The following is a 21,764-nucleotide window of genomic DNA, read 5'->3' on the forward strand; positions in this document are numbered from 1 at the left end:
ATACCAGTATTGAGTGTGCGGTAATTTTTTTTCTGTGATTAACTTGACCACATGGTCGGTTTACCAGCACCTCATTCTCCCTGACCTGAGTGCACACCATTTTCCCTATCAATATCCACAGTGAAACGAGTACTGTGTCAACATGAGCTGAAAGGCCACTCTGCCAGGAAGAAGCCATTACTCCAAAAGTAAACTAAAAAAAACAAAACAAAAAAAAAAAAAAGATTGTTTGCAAATGCACACAGGAACAAAGACCTTAAATTTTTGTAGACCTGTCCTGTGGTCTGTTAAAACTAAAATTGAACTCTTTGGGCATAATGACAATCGTTCCATTTGGAGGAAAAACTGAGAAGCTTGGAAGCCAGAGAATACCATTGCAACTGTGTAACACAGGGGCGGCAGCATCATGTTGTGGGATTTTGATGCAGGAGGGACTGTTGCACTTCACAAAATAAATGGAATCATGAGAAAAGAAGATTGTGTGGGACTGTGGGGGAATTTCAGTATTTGCGGATGAGGCATGCTTTTGGAGCTCAGAGTAGAAACGGAGGTATTGGAATTCAGAGGGATATAGTACTGGAGTATGTATGTAATGAAGGGACTACTGGGGGAGTCATATCTACTTTGTATAAAGATCTGTTGCATACTTTCCTATTGGGGTTTCCAATAATGGCGAGAGCTAAGTGGGAGAGAGATCTGGGTCCAATGGATAATGAGACTTGGGAGTCGGTGCTAGAATGGGTCCCACGATTGTCACTGAGCGAACCATATAGATTGTCACAGCTCTATGTGATACACAGGGTTTATAAGTCACCGATGGTGCTATATAAGGCTGGTTTCCGTGATGATTCTGAATGCCCGAGGTGTAAAACTGCAGATGCTGATATACTCCATATGATGTGGACGTGTCCGAGATTGGCTGCTTTTTGGGTGGTAGTTTTGAGTCGTATGGAAGGTGCGTATGGATGTAAGGTGCCAAGGGATCCTATAGTGTGCTTGTTGGGATGTGTGGATGAGATTGGAGTGGATAACAACCTAAAGATAGCTATTGCCAGATTGTTATACATGGCTAGGAAGGTAATAGCTCGAAATTGGATTAGGGAAGAACCGCCGTCAAGAGGAGAGTTCCTCCAGTATGTGAAGCAGGGCCTGACACTGGAAAAGGGGTTTTATAAAAAAAGAGGGAAAATCGAAATGTTCAATAAAATGTGGTCTCCGTGGATTGCTATGGGATGGGGTATAATAGAGGGAGAGTTAATTAAGGTTCCTAATTAATGGTAATGTTAAATGTGGCTTATATTATTGGCCGAGGGATTAGATAGTATATTGGTCTAATGATGGAAGTGCTAAGCAAGGTGAGCTGCTTTGTTGGGTGGGGTTGGGGGGGGTGGTGGGATTGAAGGGGAATGTTTGAAGGAGGGGAAAAAAGCTTTGTATTGAAAATAAGAATGTAACATGTCATTTATCTTGTTATTCTTAATAAAAATTTATTTGAATAAAAAAAGAAAAGATTGTGGCAATACTGAAGCAACATCTCAAGACATCAGCCAGGAAGTTAAAGCTTGGGCGAAAATAGGTCTTCCAAATGGATAATGACCCGAAGCATACTGCCAAAATGGGAACAAAGTGGCTTAAGGATAACAAAGTCAATGTTTTGGAGTGGCCATCACAAAGCTCTGATCTCAATCCTATTGAAAATTTATGGGCAAATCTGAAAAGGCCGGTGCGAGAGCAAGACAACCTACAAACCTGGATCAGTTAAACCAGTTTTGTCAGGAGGAATGGACCTAAATTCTCTCTCACATGATGATCCTAATTGACCTAAAACGGGAAAGGATTATTCCGATTTCATAACAGACATATAATGTCCCATTGTGCTGCTGTTCTTTAATATATTATATTAAAAACATTATACTTACCAGGGGTATGCATAGAAGTCTTGGGACCCCATAGACATCCCTGTAGTATGACCACCATGTAGTAACTGATTAACCCCTTAATGACCGCCGATACACCTTTTTAACGGCGGCAGTTAAGGGTACTTAAACCACAGTGCCGTTAATTAATGGCGTTGTGGAAAAAGTGAATAGCGCCCCCCAGAGTCGGATTTTCTCTGGGGTCTCGGTTGCCGAGGGTAGCAGAGACCCCAGAGAACATGATTCGGGGGGGTTTTTACCGACCCCCAAGTTGCGATCGCCGGTAATTAACCATTTACCGTCGATCGCAAAAAAAAAAAAAAAAAAAAAGCCAATGTGTAATTCTGTGATCACACATCAGATGAAAGAGAAATAGGGGGATTCGGGGACCCTATTATACTTACCGGTGTCCCTGGGTCCTCCTGCGTCCTCTCCTGCCCGCCGGCGTCTTCATCTGGAAAGAACATGGCGGGCGTATGCGCAGTGTGCCCGCCATCTGTCGCCATCTGCCGGCCCGCAGGAGCAGAGCAGTTGGGGCTAAATTTAGGGTTGGGGCTAAATTTAGGGTTAGAGTTGGGCTTCTTTCACACTTGTGTCGGTACGGGGCCGTCGTAATGCGTCGGCCCGACATACAGACGCACGTTGTGAAAATTGTGCACAACATGGGCAGCGGATACAGTTTTTCAACGCATCCGCTGCCCAGTCTATGTCCTGGGGAGGCGAGGGCGGATTTGCGGCCACGCATGCGCGGTCGGAAATGGCAGACGCGATGTACAAAAAATCGTTATTGAACACTTTTTTTTGTGCCGACGGTCCGCCAAAACACAACTGATCCAGTGCACGACGGACGCGACGTGTGGCCATCTGTCGCGATCCGTCGGCAATACAAGTCTATGGGCAAAAAATGCATCCTGCAGGCACATTTGCAGGATCCGTTTTTTGTCCAAAACGACGGATTGCGACGGATGCCAAATGACGCAAGTGTGAAAGTAGCCTTAGGGTTAGGGTTGGAGCTAAAGTTAGGGTTAGGGTTGGGGCTAAATTTAGGGCAAGGGTAGGGGCTAAAGTTAGGGCTAGGGTTGCGGCTAAAGTTAGGGTTAGAGTTGGGGTTAGGGTTTGGATTAGGGTTGGTATTAGGGTTGGCATAAAGGTTACGCTTGGGATTAGGGTTAAGGTTAGGGTTGGGATTAGGGGTGTAATGGGATTAGGATTAGGATTGAGTTTAGGGTTGAGATTAGGATTAGGGGTGTGTTGGATTTAAGGTTTTGATTAGGGTTCTGGTTAGTGTTGAGATTAGGGCTGTTTTGGGGTTAGGGTTGTGATTATCGTTAGGGTTGGGATTAGGGTTAGGGGTGTGTTGGGGTTAGGGTTGGAGTTAGAATTGGGGGGTGTCCACTGTTTAGGTACATCAGGGGGTCTCCAAACACGACAGCCAATTTTGCGCTAAAGGTACTGTCACACTAGACGATATCGCTAGCGATCCGTGACGTTGCAGCGTCCTCGCTAGCGATATCGTCCAGTGTGACAGGCAGCAGCGATCAGGCCCCTGCTGGGAGATCGCTGGTCGGGGAAGAAAGTCCAGAACTTTATTTCGTCGCTGGACTCCCCGCAGACATCGCTGAATCGGTGTGTGTGACACCGATTCAGCGATGTCTTCACTGGTAACCAGGGTAAACATCGGGTAACTAAGCGCAGGGCCGCGCTTAGTAACCCGCTGTTTACCCTGGTTACCAGCGTAAAAAAACAAACAGTACATACTTACATTCAGCTGTCTGTCCCTTGCCGTCTGGTCCCTGCACTGACTGCTGGCCGCAAAGTGAAAGTGAAAGCACAGCACAGCGGTGAGTCACACAGCGGTGACTCACCGCTGTGGCTGTGCTCTGCTTTCACTTTACGGCCAGCAGTCAAGGCAGGAACCAGACGGCAAGGGACAGACAGCTGAATGTAAGTATGTACTGTTTGTTTTTTTACGCTGGTAACCAGGGTAAACATCGGGTTACTAAGCGCGGCCCTGCGCTTAGTTACCCGATGTTTACCCTGGTTACCGGGGACCTCGGGATCGTTGGTCGCTGGAGAGCTGTCTGTGTGACAGCTCTCCAGCGACCAAACAGCGACGCTGCAGCGATCCGGATCGTTGTCGGTATCGCTGCAGCGTCGCTTAGTGTGACGGTACCTTAAAAAAGTCAAATGGTGCTCCCTCCCTTCTGAGCTCTGCCATGCGCCCAAACAGTGGTTTACCCTCACATATGGGGCATCAGCGTACTCTGGATAAATTGGACAACAACTTTTGGGGTCCAATTTCTCCTGTTACCCTTGTGAAAATAAAAACTTGGGGGCTACAAAAGCTTTTTTGTGGAAAAAAATATATATTTTTTATTTTCACGACTGCATTATAAACTTCTGTGAAGCACTTGGGCATTCAAAGTTCTCACCACACATCTAGATAAGTTCCATGGGGGGTCTAGTTTCCAAAATGCGGTCACTTGTGGAGGGTTTCTACTGTTTAGGCACATCAGGGGCTCTCCAAACACGACATGGTATCCGATCTTAATTCCAGCCAATTCTACATTGAAAAAGTAAACCGGTACTCCTTCTCTTCCAAGCTCTGCGGTGTGCCCAAACAGTGTTTTACCCCCACATATGGGGTATTGACGTACTCAGGAGAAATTGCACAACAACTTTTGTGGTCTAATTTCTCCTGTTACCCTTGTGAAAATAAGAATTTGTGGGCGAAAAGATCATTTTTGTGTAAACAAATGCAAATTTTTTTTTAATATTTTCACGGCTCTACGTTTATAAACATCTGTGAAGCACTTGGGGGTTCAAAATGCTCACCACACATCTAGATAAGTTCCTTAAGGGGTCTAGTTTCCAAAATGGTGTCACTTGTGGGGAGTTTCCACTGTTTAGGCACATCAGGGGCTCTCTAAACGTGACATGGCAACCAATCTCAATTCCAGCCAATTCTGCATTGAAAAAGTAAAACGGCGCTCCTTCACTTCCAAGCTCTGGTGTGTTTCGAAACAGTGGTTTACCCCAACATATGTGTTATCGGCGTATTCAGGAGAAATTGCACAACAAAATTTATGGTTTAACTTCTGTTTTTACACTTGTGAAAATATAAAAAAATGGTTCTGAAGTAAAATGTTTGCAAAAAAAAAAAGTTAAATGTTCATTTTTTTCCTTCCACATTATTTCAGTTCCTGTGAAGCACGTAAAGGGTTAATAAACTTCTTGAATGTGGTTTTGAGAACCTTGAGGGGTGCAGTTTTTAGAATGGTGTCACATTTGGTTATTTTCTATCATATAGACCCCTCAAAATTACTTCAAATGTGATGTGGTCCCTAAAAAAATGGTGTTGTAAAAATGAGAAATTGCTGGTCAACTTTTAACCCTTATAACTCCTTAACAAAAAAAAAATTTGTTTCCAAAATTGTGCTGATGTAAAGTAGACATGTGGGAAATTTTATTTATTAACTATTTTGTGTGACATATCTCTCTGATTTAAGGGCATAAAAATACAAAGTTTGAAAACTGCACAATTTTAACTTTCACCATATTTCCGTTCTTTTTTTATAAATAATCGCAAGTAATATCGAAGAAATGTTACCACTATCATGAAGTACAATATGTCATGAAAAAACAGTCTCAGAATCCGTTAAAGCGTTCCAGAGTTATAACCTCATAAAGTGACAGTGGTCAGAATTGTAAAAATTGGCTCTGTCACTAAGGTGTTAAAAAAAAAATAAAAAAATATTTGACCTTCATTCTGCTCCCCTGCGGCCAATAAACGTGTAGCTTCCCAGCCTATTTATTAATAATGGCGCACAACTGTCTGCTTTGCCTTTACTGGTTATTTTAAAAGGGGGACCCTAAAAAAAAAATGTGCGATTTCCCCACCCCCCCTATTTTAATAACCAGCAAAAGCTAAGCAGATGGCTGCGGATTGATATTAGTAAACTGGGCAGGGCCGTGGATATTGTCCCCCTTCCCAGCCTAATGAGCCCAGCCCTTAGCTGTCCCGCAAATGGCTCATCAGTTAGATGTGTAAATTCTTGGGCTTAGCCTCAGCTTTTCCCAATTGCCACCGCACTAGGGCAATGGATTTGGAGTTGATATCCACTAACCTCAAGCGTAGGGGTTAGTAATGGAGACATGTCTGTCAGACACCCATTACTAACCCCGTAGTCGAAATTAAAAACATGTGCAGTCCTTTTAATTGTAAAAAGCACTGCCCGACAACTACCCTTTTCTACCCATTTGTTACTAAAATGTATCCACAAGGGTCCTCCATAATATGGAGGTCTCACGATGATTCCCCACCCAACTCTGCTACATCCAGAGGCTGTGATGAGTCATGACATCAGTAATGTGACCGCTCACCATGGCTGCCGGAACACTCTGAGCACAGTGAGAGAACAGATGACTCTGACCTGCGGTAACTTTAATGACGTCACTGCTTGTCTCTGCCGCTGGTTCTTGCATGGTGAGCTATCACATTGCTAATGTCACCACCGCTCATCATAGCCTCTGGATTTAGCAGAGTTGGGTATCGTTATGTAATCTCCATATTATGGACTTACGGCAGACACTGGTGGTTTACTTTTTATTCTTAGTAAGAGGGTAATTTTCGGGGATTGCTTTTTAGCATTAAATGGTGTGTGTGTGTTTTTTTTTTTTTTTTTTTTTTTTTTTTTTACAGTAAGGGTTTAGTGATGGTGTCTGACAGACACCTCTCCACAGGGGCGGACACTGACAGCTTGGGCCCCCTCCCTTTTAAAATGAAAAAACTGTCTCTAGCTGACTTTGTAAGTTTGCCCACTGACAAAGGCATGAACAGTCTATAATTTCAACATTGAGAGAAAATCACATTGTATAAATTTGCATTTTGCAGTGTGAAATAAGTATTTGTTCCCTCTGGCAAACAAGACTTAATACTTGGTGGCAAAACGCTTGTTGGCAAACACAGCAGTCAGACTTTTTTTGTGGTTGATGATTTTTGCGCACATCGCAGGAGTTTTGGTTCACTACTCTTGAGGCTGTTGCTTGGCAACTCTGAGCTTCAATTCCCTCCATAAGTTTTCTATGGGATTAAGGTCTGGAGACTAGCTAGGCCACTCCATGAACTTAATGTGCTTTTTTTGAACCACTCCTTTGTTGCCTTGGCTGTATGTTTTGGGTCATTGTCTTGCTGGAACACCCAGCCACGACCCATTATTATTATTATTTTTTTTTAATGTCCTGGGAGAGGGAAGGAGGTTGTCACTCAGGATTTTACTGTACATGGCTCCATCCATTCTCCTATTAATGCAGTGAAGTAGTCCTGTGCCCTTAGCAGAGAAACACCCTCAAAACATAATGTTTCCACCTCCATGCTTGACAGTGGAGATGGTGTTCTTTGGGTCATAGGCAGCATTTCTCTTCCTCCAAACACTGCGAGTTGAGTTAATGCCAAAAAGCACAATTTCTGTCTCACAGCACCTTCTCACAATCACTCACAAATTCATCCAGGTGTTCATTGGCAAACTTCAGACGGGCCTACACATGTGCCTTCTTGAGCAGCAGGATCTTGCAGGCACTGCAGGATTTGAAACCTTTACGGAGTAATGTGTTACCAATGGTTTTCTTGGTGACTGTGGTACCAGCTGCCTTGAGATCATTAACAAGTTCCCCCCGTGTAGTTTTAGGCTGGACTCTCTCCTTCCTCATGATCAAGGATACCCCACGAGGTGAGATTTTGCATGGTGCTTCAGATCGATGTAGACTGACATTCATTTTGAATTTCTTCCATTTTCTTACTATTGCACCAATAGTTGTCACCTTCTCACCCAGCGTCTTACTTATGGTTTTGTAGCCCATTCCAGCTTTGCGCAGGTTTATGATCTTGTCCCTGACATCTTTACAAAAGCTCTTTGGTCTTGCCCGTGTTGTAGAGGTTAGAGTCCGACTGATTAATTGAGTCTGTGGACAGGAGCCTTTAATAAAGGTGACTATGTAAGACAGCTCTCTTAAATGCAGGTAACGAGTCTCTTACCCTGGGATTACATAGCTGAGCATAGGAGCTGTAGACCTAAAACTATAGGCTAATGAATACACAATAGATTGCATTAAACTATGCAACTTTCTTTTTTTTTTTCCCCATTTTTATTCTGCCAGGAGTCGCCAAAAAGCTCGGTTTCAGCCTTGCTCTAGGATGTTTTCAAGGCAACATATAAAGCTGCTGTTAATTGGGAATGCGGGGTAAGTGAAGGCTGTAGATAAGTTAATGTAGACATAATTACTATATTACTCATACTACACTTTAGCGCGAGGTAACTAAAGAGTGTTAGGGTCGGTATGGAGGGTAGCTGATTGAAGAACACTTGTTTTAGTTTTTGGGTACTGTTTTTCTCCGTTCTAGAGAATAGTGGGGGAGATCAAAATGTCACGCCCTCTAATCGTCGTGGTAAGGACTCGTCTTAACTCTTAAAGACACAAAAGTTGAATTCCGGATGTTCGATACTAATGACCTCTTCTTGGCATAAGGCATCAATATCATATCAGAGGTCCAGTTCATGACACCTCTACCCATCAACTGACATTGGAAAGAGGTGCAATACCTCTTATGACCCCTCCACAATGTACAGTGCTTTACCAGATACTCCGATGTAGCCCCTCCATTTAAAGATGCCCTGCTATGAATTTTTTTTCCTCTTTAATATATTGATTGCAATATCATATTAAATAACTGTTCACTTACAATTGCTCATTTTGCCTTTCTACCCAGATAATCCTTCTATTTTCCATTGGAACAGAAAAACGAAACCAAAGGAAATGCTACTGGGAGCACAAAATAATAAAATAAGTAAAATTACGAAATTGTGTCATTAAAAGTTACTAAATCAGTGCAGCAACCACCAGCACAGGACCATGTGAAATAAATCACAGACAATCTGGAATTACCAAAAGGACAAAAGGAAAGGAAAACAACCGACCACAAAGTCCAAAATATAAAATTAATTATTTATTAAGTAATGCTAAAAAACAATAATGGGTGCAAAAAGGTCAATGTATGTAAACCATTTCATTTGTGAGGCCGCACATCCATTACCGCACTAAATACATATATAGAAAAATTGTGATTCAAAATGTATATAAAACAAGTGAAAAACAATAATAAAAGTAAAAAATAACAATAAAAGGAGTGTAAAAATGTGTGTACCAAATGTGTATTTTACATAAGTAGTGCAGAGAAACTTATTTTGTGCACACAAAAAAAACTTAGTGCTTCAAGTTGTGAAAAAAAAAACAAGAAAAAAATCTCAAAGGCAAAACAATGTTGCTGGACAAAAAGTGATGGAGTGAAGTGGTATTACAAAAGAAAAGCAAATCTATATAATAGAATGGAGACTCAGTTTCAATAAGTATGGTATATACAATAATGATCGAAATGATCAAAAAGGTGCTTACACGAGTAGTGCAGTCCCTCTCACACCAGGATGGCGTGCCAACCCAACACGCGTTTCGGCTTGTTGCCTTCGTAATTTTTTTTTTCTTGGTTTTTTTTTTTCACAATTTGAAGCACTGTTTTTTTTGTTTGTTTTTGTTTTTTTTTTTTTTTTTTTTTTTGGGGGGGGGGGGGTGGCACACAAAATAAGTTTTTTTTTGTTTTTTTTTCTCTGCACCACTTATGTAAAACACACATTTGGTATACACATTTTTACACTCCTTTTATTGTTTTTTATTATAATTTTTTTTATTGCTTTTTCACTTGTTTGATATACATTTTGATTCACAATTTTTCAATATATGCATTTAGTGTGGTAATGAATGTGCGGCCTCACAATTGAAATTGTTTACGGTACATGCATTGTCCTCTTGGCTCCTATTATTATTTTTTTATATTGTTAGAAAATTAATTCTTTATTAAATAATGCTATTTTGGACTTTCTGGTCGGATGTTTTTCTTTCCTCTTGTATTTTCCATTAGGTCTATGACATCACGAGATTAAAAACCCAGAGCTAAGAAGGATTCAGCTAGTATGTAGAAACAGGGGGTCAATTTTCCTCCATGACTTAGAAGTCTGTGATGGAGGAGGCAGCAGTTGGGTCAGGTTGGAGGAGATGGGTCATGCAGGTGTCATAAAGGGGGGTATGGTTGCCCCCTAGTTCATCAGGGACTTATTATATCCTACTTTCCAGTTCCAGTTTGCGGCTTGCAGCTCTCTGGCACCCACCTTGCCCTCAGGTCAGTCAGGGAACTACACCTAGGATAAGTAGTCGCCAGAAGGGCTGCCTGGTCATGTACTGGCTATTGAGCACTCTGCAGGGAGGGCGGTATGTATATCCCAGTCCCAGGCAGGTAATACACATATAGCTCCTCGTTTTACAACAAAATAAGTATTTTGTCAGGGGCCAACCCGCATGGTAGCGTAATTTAGCACAGAGCATGTGGCGGTACATTTTAGAACAAGGAAAAGAAAACTAATAGTTTTATAGATTTCCTCCAGAAAATGTAGGCAGTGTTTACAAAAGTATATAAAAGATGTTACAAAATGAGACAACTACAGTATATACAACAGTTACAAAATAACAGGGATTAAGATATGAAACTTAGTTATCAGTCAATGGCACGCCATGTGGAGGAGGGGGAGGTGAAATGTCCCAAATAATCAGGTCAAAATGCACAGCCTCTCCTGGCTGATTCCCCTGGCAGAAAAAAAAACACTTCCTAATTGGGGCTTCTGTTATGAAAGGCAATTCAGTACTACAATGGACATAGCGGTCAGAGCACATACAGTGATCTGACAATAACCCAAAATCATAGAACGAGCTCTGAGACGTGGGAACTCTGCAGACCGCAATCCCTAATCCTCTCCAAACAACACTAGAGGCAGCCGTGGATTGCGCCTAACTCTGCCTATGCAACTCGGCACAGCCTGAGAAACTAACTAGCCTGAAGATAGAAAATAAGCCTACCTTGCCTCAGAGAAATACCCCAAAGGAAAAGGCAGCCCCCCACATATAATGACTGTGAGTTAAGATGAAAAGACAAACGTAGAGATGAAATAGATTCAGCAAAGTGAGGCCCGACTTTCTTAACAGATCGAGGATAGAAAAGGTAACTTTGCGGTCTACACAAAACCCTAAAGAAAACCACGCAGAGGGGGCAAAAAGACCCTCCGTACCGAACTAACGGCACGGAGGTACACCCTTTGCGTCCCAGAGCTTCCAGCAACAAATTGGACAAGCTGGACAGAAAAAATAGCAAACAAATAGCAAAGAAGAACTTAGCTATGCAGAGCAGCAGGCCACAGGAATGATCCAGGGAAAAGCAAGTCCAACACTGGAACATTGACAGGAAGCCAGGATCAAAGCATTAGGTGGAGTTAAGTAGAGAAGCACCTAACGACCTCACCAGATCACCTGAGGGAGGAAACTCAGAAGCCGCAGTACCACTTCCCTCCACCAACAGAAGCTCACAGAGAGAATCAGCCGAAGTACCACTTGTGACCACAGGAGGGAGCTCTGCCACAGAATTCACAACAGGCTTCACAGCCTTATACCCTCTATCCCATGACCTCTCTGAGTGGGCGGAGCTAGGGCATGCAACTCCCTTTTGAAAGCTATGAAAAAGCTTATGAGTGTCTTAACTCGGGCTGCGAGGTTTGTAGGGTGTCGGCAGGACTATCATTTTTCTTATTACGCAATTACTTCTTATTTGGTATCAATAGAAAGCTATCTGCTGGCTAGCGGAAGGCAGGAACCCTTTTCTCAGATCCTGATGCACCCATAAGCCAGAAAACACCATTGTGGATAGCTTTCATGATGCAGATTTCAAATATATAAGGTTCCTGCCTATATGAATATTCTGGGTTATTATATTCCAGTTTGAAGGAACGAAGGGATTTCCAAACCCATGTGCTTAAGGAACTGCTTTTAACCAGTTGGGGTCGTAAACTGCTCTTTGTGCTGCTGGCACTCTGGGGTTTCGCGTTACACAGCTTGGAGTAGCTAGTGGGAGGGGACGTGAGTGGGAAGAGGGGGGGGCGGGGCTAGAATCACATGCAGGCAGAGGAAACTGCAGCTGAGGACTCTGTATGTGTAATTGGAACAATAAGAAATTCTTAGTATTTCCTGACAGCAGGGGAAAAAAGACTTCCTATTTCTACATAGAAAAAAGAAGAATTAGCTGGGTAGAAAGGCCAGATCAGCAATTGTAAGTGCACTGGGCTATATGATGACTGCAATAAAACTTTGATGGGAGTGCTTCTTTAAGTGGATTCAGATCCCTCACTGATCTGATATCGATGACCTGTCCTAAAGGGAGGGAGGATGAGAATAACCCTTTTAAGGGTAAGTTCCCACGGTCAGTAATCGGCATCGCTTTGGACGCAGCACATGTATGCTGCATCCAAAGAGCTGCCAGCTTTTGAATGCAGGTGCTTCCGCATGTGTACATTGAACCGTGCGGAATCACCGCATCCAATACATTGTACAGGTGACATTTATCTTGTGGAGGCTCACGTCTCCGCAAAATAAATTGACATACTGCGGTCGGGAAAGAAGCGCTGCATGTCCGTGTCCGCGGGTGTCTGCATGCATAGTGGAAATGGGATTTCTTGAAATCCCATCAATTATGCTGTAACATCTGGACGCTGCAGATGTATGCAGGGTTTACTGACCATGGGAACATACCATACCAGTGCCATTTGGCTTTCTATTTGCCGGGGTTGAGTGGCCGTACACTCCTTAATATTGACAAGGAAAAGCATGGTTGTGGGCCTGGCTCAAATTGTGAGCTTTCGAATCCTGCAAGCTAATATAGATTGAGTGCAGGAGCAATGGATCTCCTGCAGAGTTTGCAAGCGTGCACTCCTTGCCTAGTATACTGGCCATCGCTGATGGACCGCAAAGGCGGCCAGGAGCCTAGTCAACAGCACTAAACAATTGTTAGTCCCTCCTTTCATGATAATCAAGAACTTTATTTAATAAGAGGTAAGCTTCAAATTGCAAAGGGTGTGTTTTTTTTTTTTTTTTTTTTTTTTGGTAAAGAAATATTTTGGTAAAATTGTAATGTTCTAACTTGCCATAACCCCTTTTTAATGCCGATTTTTCTAAAAAGGTCCTAATGAGCAGCATTGTTTTTTTTACTCTCTTCATTTACGGTACTTTTTTTTAGTTAATTGAGACATTTCTAGGAGTCCCAGTTAAAAAGGAAAATGGCCCCGTGGTGTCACAAGTCCTTTCAGGAGCTGCTAGTAAAGTTACCGCACTTGGTCGTTATCAGGTTAAAGCCTTGTGACATAAGACGATTATGCATTTGCTTATATTCTCTATCTGCAGTGTGGGGAAATCGGCGCTAATGAACCAGTATGTCAATAATCGATTTACCAACTACTACAGAGCAACGATAGGAGCCGACTTTTTCACTAAAGAACTGCGAGTGGATGAAAAGCTGGTCACCGTACAGGTAAATCTGGTCACACAACCCCCAATATCTTGGCAGTATCTTTCCCTACTACATGCACACTTTTGGTGGAAGCGTCTGGTCCGCTAGAAAGCAAGGTTTGGGCAATGAAATCCAACATGAATGATCCTCCTTTCCCCTGATATAATCTGTCAAGGCTTAAATTCTGTACATGGGGATCTCTGGCGATTTTCATGGAAGACATAGTTTTGTGATTCAGCTGGAGACCAGGGCCGTCCCCAGTTGGCTTCCTTACCATGCCGCTACAGGTGCTTGACGGGTCTCCACATAAGTTCACACATGGGAATCCTCTAGAGTGGCGCAGGACTTGTCTCATCTCTGCCTATGGTGCCATGCCAGGTTCCCGTAAAGTCAATAGGTATCTGCTAGGGTGATGGCGCTGCCATAATTATTCTCTATTTTGACTAATAGAGAAGGATCTCCAGCAGGTCAGCCCTTCTCCAATTTTTTTTTTTAGAAAATGTGTAATGAGGTTGTGAATAGCATTTTCATTTTTAAATAAGTTTTAGTACAGAAATGATAAACTTTCTCTCTTTCCTAGATTTGGGATACAGCAGGCACGGAGCGCTTCCAGTCCTTGGGTGCCGCATTATACCGGGGAACGGATTGCTGCTTGTTAGTTTTTGATGTTACTTCCCCAAACTCATTCCAAGCTCTGGATACCTGGCAGAAGGAATTCCTGGTACAAGCTGACCCTCCGTCTCCAGAACAGTTTCCTTTTGTGGTCATTGCAAACAAATCGGACCTAGAGGAGCGACAGGTCAGTACATGTTTTGCTCCACAACAGTCGCTTCCATTTATTTATTTTTGACAGCTGGTGAGATTGATCCATCTATTATAACTTATTGACCCATGTTACGTGTATTCTAGTGGTGAGCAAACGTGTAGGATAAGGTGTTATCTGGGCATGCTCATGTGCTAACCGGGTGTCTTCAGTGTGCTCAAAAAACCTATGTTCGAGTCCCCATAGCTGCATGTCTCATGGTTGTTTGACAGCCGCAACACATGTAGGGCTTGCCTGTTTGTTATCTAATCCATACATGTGTTATGGCGGTCAAACAGTCACGAGACAAGCAGCCGCGGGGAACTGAACATATTTTGTACCACTGTTTTATTTTGGGAAGTTCTTTCCCTTTTGAGAATGTTTATTTTTTTCCTGTTTACTATTCTTCCTCAGTTCATGTTAACACAAAACAAATTCTTTTGCTCATTTCTCGATGCAAATGTTCTACAGTGAATATCGCCGCACATATCATTGCAAAGAAAGTGCATGGAACCATTGCGGCTTGTCAATTTTACGTTGTGTGCATTATAGATTTCAAGCTCTTGTAAATTTATTCTGCCATTTTTTATTTTTTTTCCCCCCTTGCATTTAGATTTCTTAAAATTTCACGCCCCTGTAAAACACGACACATTTTGATAAAGCGAATATGCTTTAGAAAAATCCGCTGCAGGTGGTAAAGTGGCCTTTAAGCTTTTCTTCGATACAATTTGGTCTCTTTATTACAAATAAAACTGATAAATATGTGAAAGAATATGTAACTTGGCAACATTTTCCGTTTCACTGCCCTGTGTGTGGCTATAAGACAACTAGCTATAGCAGCCCTTCGCAGTAGGACAAATATCACTGAGCTCCAGCCCTTGGTTAATGTGCATGATTTTAGTTGCCCGACAGAACTGATCAGCTGGAAAACACTGTTTTGTTTTGTTCTCTGCAGGATTTCTTTTTTTTTTTCTTTTCTGAATTGTGCACAAAGTCTTGCAGACTAGCAAATGGTGAGGGCAACTAATTTAAACACTCATTTATAGTCACAATTGTAATTGCTTACCACAAAAAATAGCAAGTGTCTCTCTGAACTAGTCTTGTGCACCTGTCTCCTGAAACGCTTCACTGGCAACTTTCCATACAAATCATCAAATATTTGCATTAACGTTGCAGAATGGCTACGTGGCGCATATACACTGGCTGCATGAGCTTGAATAAATATTGGGTGTTGGGCTAGTTGCTGCTGTACTTGGTCCACATCTGGAGGTTTTCCTGACCTGTACTGTAATATTTCCATTGGTCACCATTAAGTAGAAGGAGGCTAAAAGTACGTTCTTTCTGCTTCCATCTGGCTAATTGTTTTACCCTATAGTAATGTGTAGCAGACTACTCTATTCTATACAAAGGGCCCCTGCAAAGAAATGTATGTCGCGCAGTATACGTTTCTTTATAAGGAGTCCTAATGGGGGATGGATGGCTTGGCAACCATCCTGACCGTGACCAATGTCGGGCACATAACTCCTGTGTGTATGCACTGTAAGATGGCTGCCGGACAGGTCCTTGAGGGGAAATGGGTATCATCGAAGTTGGTATCTTTGGTAATGTGAGCTCAAAAAGCATGCTCCAGCACATATAGTGCTGATAGAGTTATTAGGCCATTCCAGGGCTGGGTTTTATGAGCAGTCAAGAGTTCCCCACCCCAAGGGTGTGGTTTGGCAGATAAAATGGAGACCAAGTGTTGGGGTCTGAAGATGTGTGGTGCTAATGCCTAAAGAACCAGATACTATCCTGAGCAGGAGGAGTGCCATCTGAATATCTGATGCAGATTGTGTGTTTGAGGGAAAAATCGGACATGTGCATGGACGATAGAATAACGCTGGCACGAGTGCCTTGTTTAGCTTTATATTCCAAGTCATGTGGCAAGACTCGCTAAAGGGACAATATTGACTTTTAGGATTGCTACCCACCATAGGTGGCACTAGAGTTCTTGTCCTCCTACTCTCTGAAGATTGCATGGCCTAGAAGTCTCCATACACCAGCTTGGCACGGTCTACGAGGAGAACCATTCCTACTTAGACTCGCTATATTTTGACCTTGTAGTACTTTTTCTTCGCACCTCGGCCTAACATGAAGTCCTCATTGCTTCACAACACCTCTGAGGGTATGTGCACACGTTGCGGTTTTTATTGTGGATCCGCAGCAGTTTTCCATGCGGTGTACAGTACCACGTTAACATATGGAAAACAAAAACCACTGTGCACATGCTGCGGAAAAAAACGTGCGGAAATGCTGCGGTTTATTTTCCGAAGCTTGTCAATTCTTTGTGCGGAATCCACAGCGGTTTAACACCTGCTCCATATTAAAAAAACACAGGTGTAAAACCGCTGTAGAATTCGCACAAAATCCTCGATAAATCCACAGGAAAAACGCAGTGTTTTTGCCCTGCGGATTTATCAAAATCAGTGCGGGAAAAATCCGCACACTAGTCCGCAGCGTGTGCACATAGCCTAAGACATCTCACCCGGCCATGATACCATCAAGGCTTTCATCCAGTGGCCAATAGACCGGGTCTTCTAAATCGATTCGCACCATCTCTTCTGAATACTATATTTTATAATTTTTCCAATTTTGACCACCTGAATTTTATTTTATTTTATTTTTTTAACCAGATCGATCAAGGAGGGATTTTTAAAACCTTGAATCAAAAACAACAACCCAGTCTGTACCCTATTATTATGCAGGCTACACTGGAGGAGCAGATTGGCACATAGTCTGAGTATATCATATTACTTAAATTTTCATTTTTTTCAGTGATATTTAGTTACACTTCAATATGTAATCTGACCACAGATCTTTTTCCTTTTTAAGCTGCCCCCCCTGCAAAAAAATAAAATAAAATGTCCTTTTCTTTATAATAGGTCCCTCCTCGTCAAGTACAAGAATGGTGTAAAGCAAGTAACGCAGAATATTATGAAGCCAGTGCCAAAGAATCAGTAAATGTAGAGGAAGCTTTCCTAGGAGCCATCAAACTTGCCTTAAAACACGTAGGTTTAAAAATCTCTGCTGGATGAGAATAATAGGATTTCCGTCACTAGTGAAATGTCACTTTCCTTTAATGTTATGTCAGTAGCCAATTCTAAAGGCTGCGGAGAAAAAAAAAATTTCTATCTCTCTCCAGCGTGGACATGACGATGACACACAATGTGCAATCCAAAGACATGTAGCCTAAATATGTCATGGAAGTCCTTTCTCCCCTTTGATGGGGGTGTTCGGTCATAGATTGATGACAGATTCCGCTCCGATCTGATATTTATGACCTGACAGGTGCGGCTCTTTTCGGCTTTAGGCTACTTTCACACTAGCGTCGGACTCGGCCCGTTGCAGTGCGTCGGGCCGAGGTTCCGACGCTAGCAGTGAAATGCGCCCGCACAACGGAGGCAGCGGATGCACTTTTCCTGTGCATCCGCTGCCCCATTGTAAGGTGCGGGGAGGTGGGGGCGGAGTTCCGGCCGCGCATGCGTGGTCGGAAAAAGCGGTCCGTCGGCAGCAAAAAGGTTACATGTAACGTTTTTTGCTCCCGGCGGTCCGCCACAACACAGCGCAACCGTCGCACGACGGTTGCGACGTGTGTCAATGCGTCACAATGCGTCGCTAATGTTAATCTATGGGGCAAAAACGCATCCTGCAAACAACTTTGCAGGATGTGTTTTTTCCCATAAACAACGCATTGCGACGTATTGCAAAAAACGCTAGTGTGAAAGTAGCCTTAGCCGGATGTAAATGCTAAACAAAGCTGCTCCTGGGCATCAGTCAGTCGCTGCCCTCATAAACGTTAGACTGTCATCAGACATTAGACAATGTGTATGTGGACCTTGAGGCCGCTGATCTGCAGGACCTGGCAGTGGCTGCTACACATCAGGCTGAGCTGTACTGCATATCATTCAGTGTTTATATCTGACAGGAGCTCATGAAAACTGACTGGGGAGAGTCCTCACCAAACTGATGGCTATGACTAAAGGTACCGTCACACTAGACGATATCGCTAGCGATCCGTGACGTTGCAGCGTCCTCGCTAGCGATATCGTCCAGTGTGACAGGCAGCAGCGATCAGGCCCCTGCTGTGATATCGCTGGTCGGGGAAGAAAGTCCAGAACTTTATTTGGTCGCTGGACTCCCCGTAGACATCGCTGAATCGGCGTGTGTGACACCGATTCAGCGATGTCTTCGCTGGTAACCAGGGTAAACATCGGGTAACTAAGCGCAGGGCCGCGCTTAGTAACCCGATGTTTACCCTGGTTACCATCGTTAAAGTAAAAAAAACAACCGCTACATACTTACCTACCGCTGTCTGTCCTCGGCGCTCTGCTTCTCTGGTCTGGCTGTGAGCACAGCGGCCGGAAAGCAGAGCGGTGACGTCACTGCTCTGCTTTCCGGCTGCCCGGCGCTCACAGCCAGACCAGAGAAGCAGAGCGCCGAGGACAGACAGCGGTAGGTAAGTATGTAGCGTTTGTTTTTTTACTTTTTAGGATAGTAACCAGGGTAAACATCGGCTTACTAAGCGCGGCCCTGCGCTTAGTAACCCGATGTTTACCCTGGTTACCGGGGACCTCGGGATCGTTGGTCGCTGGAGAGCTATCTGTGTGACAGCTCTCCAGCGACCAAACAGCGACGCTGCAGCGATCCGGATCGTTGTCAGTATCGCTGCAGCGTCGCTCAGTGTGACGGCACCTTTATCCTATAACCATCGCAGCACCGAACAACCTCTTTAACTGCATCTACTTTCAAACAAATGTCCCTTGTATTTTTTAAAGCAGATTTCTTCCATAAATGGGTGATGGGATTTCCTTTTGCAGCTAATTTTTCACCATTTCTTCACAGAACAATCTAATGGGACAGAAGAACGATGATGAATCTGTTAATCTATTAGAAAAACAGAATAAAAAACACAAAAAGAAATGCGATTGTTAATTTCCTAGCAAACCCTCGGGATTCCGGGACTGGATGAAATCTTGAAGCATTTTGTGACATTTTGAGGTCCGCTCTGAGAGCGCATCAGCTGGCCAGATAAGGCGATGGGAAAACCTTTCACCTACAATTCAGGCCAAAGAAAGGGAGGCGTTGTGGTATGGACTTATGTTTTGTAGGCTGTTGGACAAAACTAACTTATTTTATTTCTTCACGCTCAAAATCGCACATCACATTAATTTAAGATTTTACAAATTGTTCATTAAAGTTTCTTTATACAATTCCAACTGCTGAATTTGGGAACTTGATTTCATTTTTTTTTCCAGAGCTCAGCAACAACCAGAAATACAGGGAAGTGTGTACTGAATTTACCAAAACCTTGTCTACCAGGCTATAATATATAGATATATATGATCCACCATACGGTTCTAGAGGTATGGTTCTTTCTATTTAGTGCTGATTTGTATATTTTTTTTCCCAAGGGGGTGTGGCTTACAGGGTAATAATACAGAGCAACCTTTAAACACACTCCAGAGGATTCTGTCAACCACACCCCTTGTAAACAAGACACATTTGCACTTAATAAAAAGACCCATAGCTCTGGAACCGTATGGCAGACTTAAAAATAAATAAATTAAATTAAACTGCATCCACTGAGGAGCAGCAGGAATAAAATAAGAGCAATACCTTTTTGAACTTGGGAACAAACCTTTCTCTAATCTTAAACTTGTTATACACAAGACAGGGCCGGACTGGCCATCGGGCAGTTCTGGCAAATGCCAGAAGGGCCGGTGGCAGTAGTGGGCCGCTCAAGTGTGCCGCTGTCGGCCGCTCGAGTGTGCCGCTGTCGGCACACTCCCGACCCCGCATTCAACTATACCAGCGTCATAGACGCCGGTACAGCTGAATGCAATGATGGAGGAGAGAGAGCGTCTGCTGTCGCTCTCTCTCCCATCATTCCCCGCTCTGCCTGCCGCTGACACTGCGGGTGCGCGATGACGTCATATCATCGCGCACCTGCTGTGTGACCGGACAGGCAGAATGCAGCTGCTGAGACCAGAGGCTGGAGCAGCGTGGGGCAAGAGGAAAGGTGAGTAGAGTGTTTTTTTTTTTTTTTATTATTATATATCAATGAGTGATAGCTGGATTGTGGGGCTATTGGGGGGGGTGCTGTATTACATTCTATGGGGCTGGGCTGCATTATATTGTATGGTGGCTGTGCTGCATTACATCCTATGGGAACTGGCTGCATTACATTCTATGGGGGCTGTGCTGCATTACATTCTATGAGGCCTATGCTGCATTACATTCTGTGGAGCTGGGCTGCATTACATTCTATTGGGCTGTGCTGCATTACATTCTATGGGGTCTGTGCTGCATTACATTCTATGGGGGCTGGCTGCATTACATCCTATGGGAACTGGCTGCATTACATTCTATGGGGCTGTGCTGTATTACATTCTATGGGGGCTGTGCTGCATTACATTCTATGGGGACTGGCTGCATTACATTCTATGGGTGCTGTGCTGCATTACATTCTATGGGGCTGGGCTGCATTACATTCTGTGGGGGTTAGCTGCATTACATTCTATGGGGTCTGTGCTGCATTACATTCTATGGGGTCTCTTCTGCATTACATTCTATGGGGTCTCTTATGCATTACATTCTATGGGGTCTCTTCTGCATTACATTCTATGGGGTCTGTGCTGCATTACATTCTATGGGGTCTCTTCTGCATTACATTCTATGGGGTCTCTTCTGCATTACATTCTATGGGGTCTCTTCTGCATTACATTCTATGGGGTCTCTTCTGCATTACATTCTATGGGGTCTGTGCTGCATTACATTCTATGGGGTCTCTTCTGCATTACATTCTATGGGGTCTGTGCTGCATTACATTCTATGGGGTCTGTGCTGCATTACATTCTATGGGGTCTCTTCTGCATTACATTCTATGGGAACTGGCTGCATTACATTCTATGGGGTCTGTGCTGCATTACATTCTATGGGGTCCTCTTCTGCATTACATTCTATGGGGTCTGTGCTGCATTACATTCTATGGGGTCTCTTCTGCATTACATTCTATGGGGTCTGTGCTGCATTACATTCTATGGGGTCCTCTTCTGCATTACATTCTATGGGGTCCTCTTCTGCATTACATTCTATGGGGTCTCTTCTGCATTACATTCTATGGGGGCTGGGCTGCATTACATTCTATGGGGGCTGTGCTGCATTACATTTTATGGGAACTGGCTGCATTACATTCTATGGCGACTGAGCTGTAATGCTGGATACAGCTGTAATTATGTTATATAGTCGTGTTACACTCCCCTCACTTCTTGTAACCTACAAGTGTACAAAGATATTATACAGTCACCATGTGACAAGTGGGCCTGTGTGACTTCAAATGCCAGGGCTGAATTTTAGTCCCAGTCCGGCCCTGACACAAGATAGCAGGCACTTGCGCTCTCCAAATGACTCGATGCAGTGCCCATCTGCCCTGAAAACAGAAAGATTGGTCATCAAAATTCCAACTGCCCAATCCTTCTCACCACCCACCACAAAGTCTGCTCACTTTTATCTAATGTGTATGGGTGCCTGCTGGGATTTCCAGACATCCACGTTGTTTTGCCACATTGTAAAACAG

The 21,764-nt window shown here is 43.5% G+C and overlaps 1 protein-coding gene across 6 annotated transcripts in view; it reads left to right on the plus strand.

Annotated features, from left to right (window-relative positions):
* Positions 1 to 19,404, plus strand: part of LOC138662588 (ras-related protein Rab-7a-like) — a 45,357-nt gene extending 25,953 nt beyond the window's left edge. For 4 of the 6 annotated variants that reach the window (XM_069748396.1, XM_069748397.1, XM_069748398.1 and 1 more), the window contains 5 exons: positions 8,073 to 8,156; positions 13,242 to 13,368; positions 13,928 to 14,146; positions 17,071 to 17,196; positions 19,031 to 19,404. In XM_069748396.1, coding sequence (XP_069604497.1) covers positions 8,110 to 8,156; positions 13,242 to 13,368; positions 13,928 to 14,146; positions 17,071 to 17,196; positions 19,031 to 19,120 — 609 coding nt within the window. In that variant the 5' untranslated portion in view covers positions 8,073 to 8,109 and the 3' untranslated portion in view covers positions 19,121 to 19,404. The remainder of the gene's footprint in view (positions 1 to 8,072; positions 8,157 to 13,241; positions 13,369 to 13,927; positions 14,147 to 17,070; positions 17,197 to 19,030) is intronic. The other 2 variants (XM_069748400.1, XM_069748399.1) reach the window with 1 other exon arrangement.
* The last annotated feature ends 2,360 nt before the right edge of the window (positions 19,405 to 21,764 follow it).

Source organism: Ranitomeya imitator, chromosome 2 (assembly GCF_032444005.1).
Source record: "Ranitomeya imitator isolate aRanImi1 chromosome 2, aRanImi1.pri, whole genome shotgun sequence".
In the NCBI taxonomy this organism is placed as follows: Eukaryota; Metazoa; Chordata; class Amphibia; order Anura; family Dendrobatidae; genus Ranitomeya; species Ranitomeya imitator.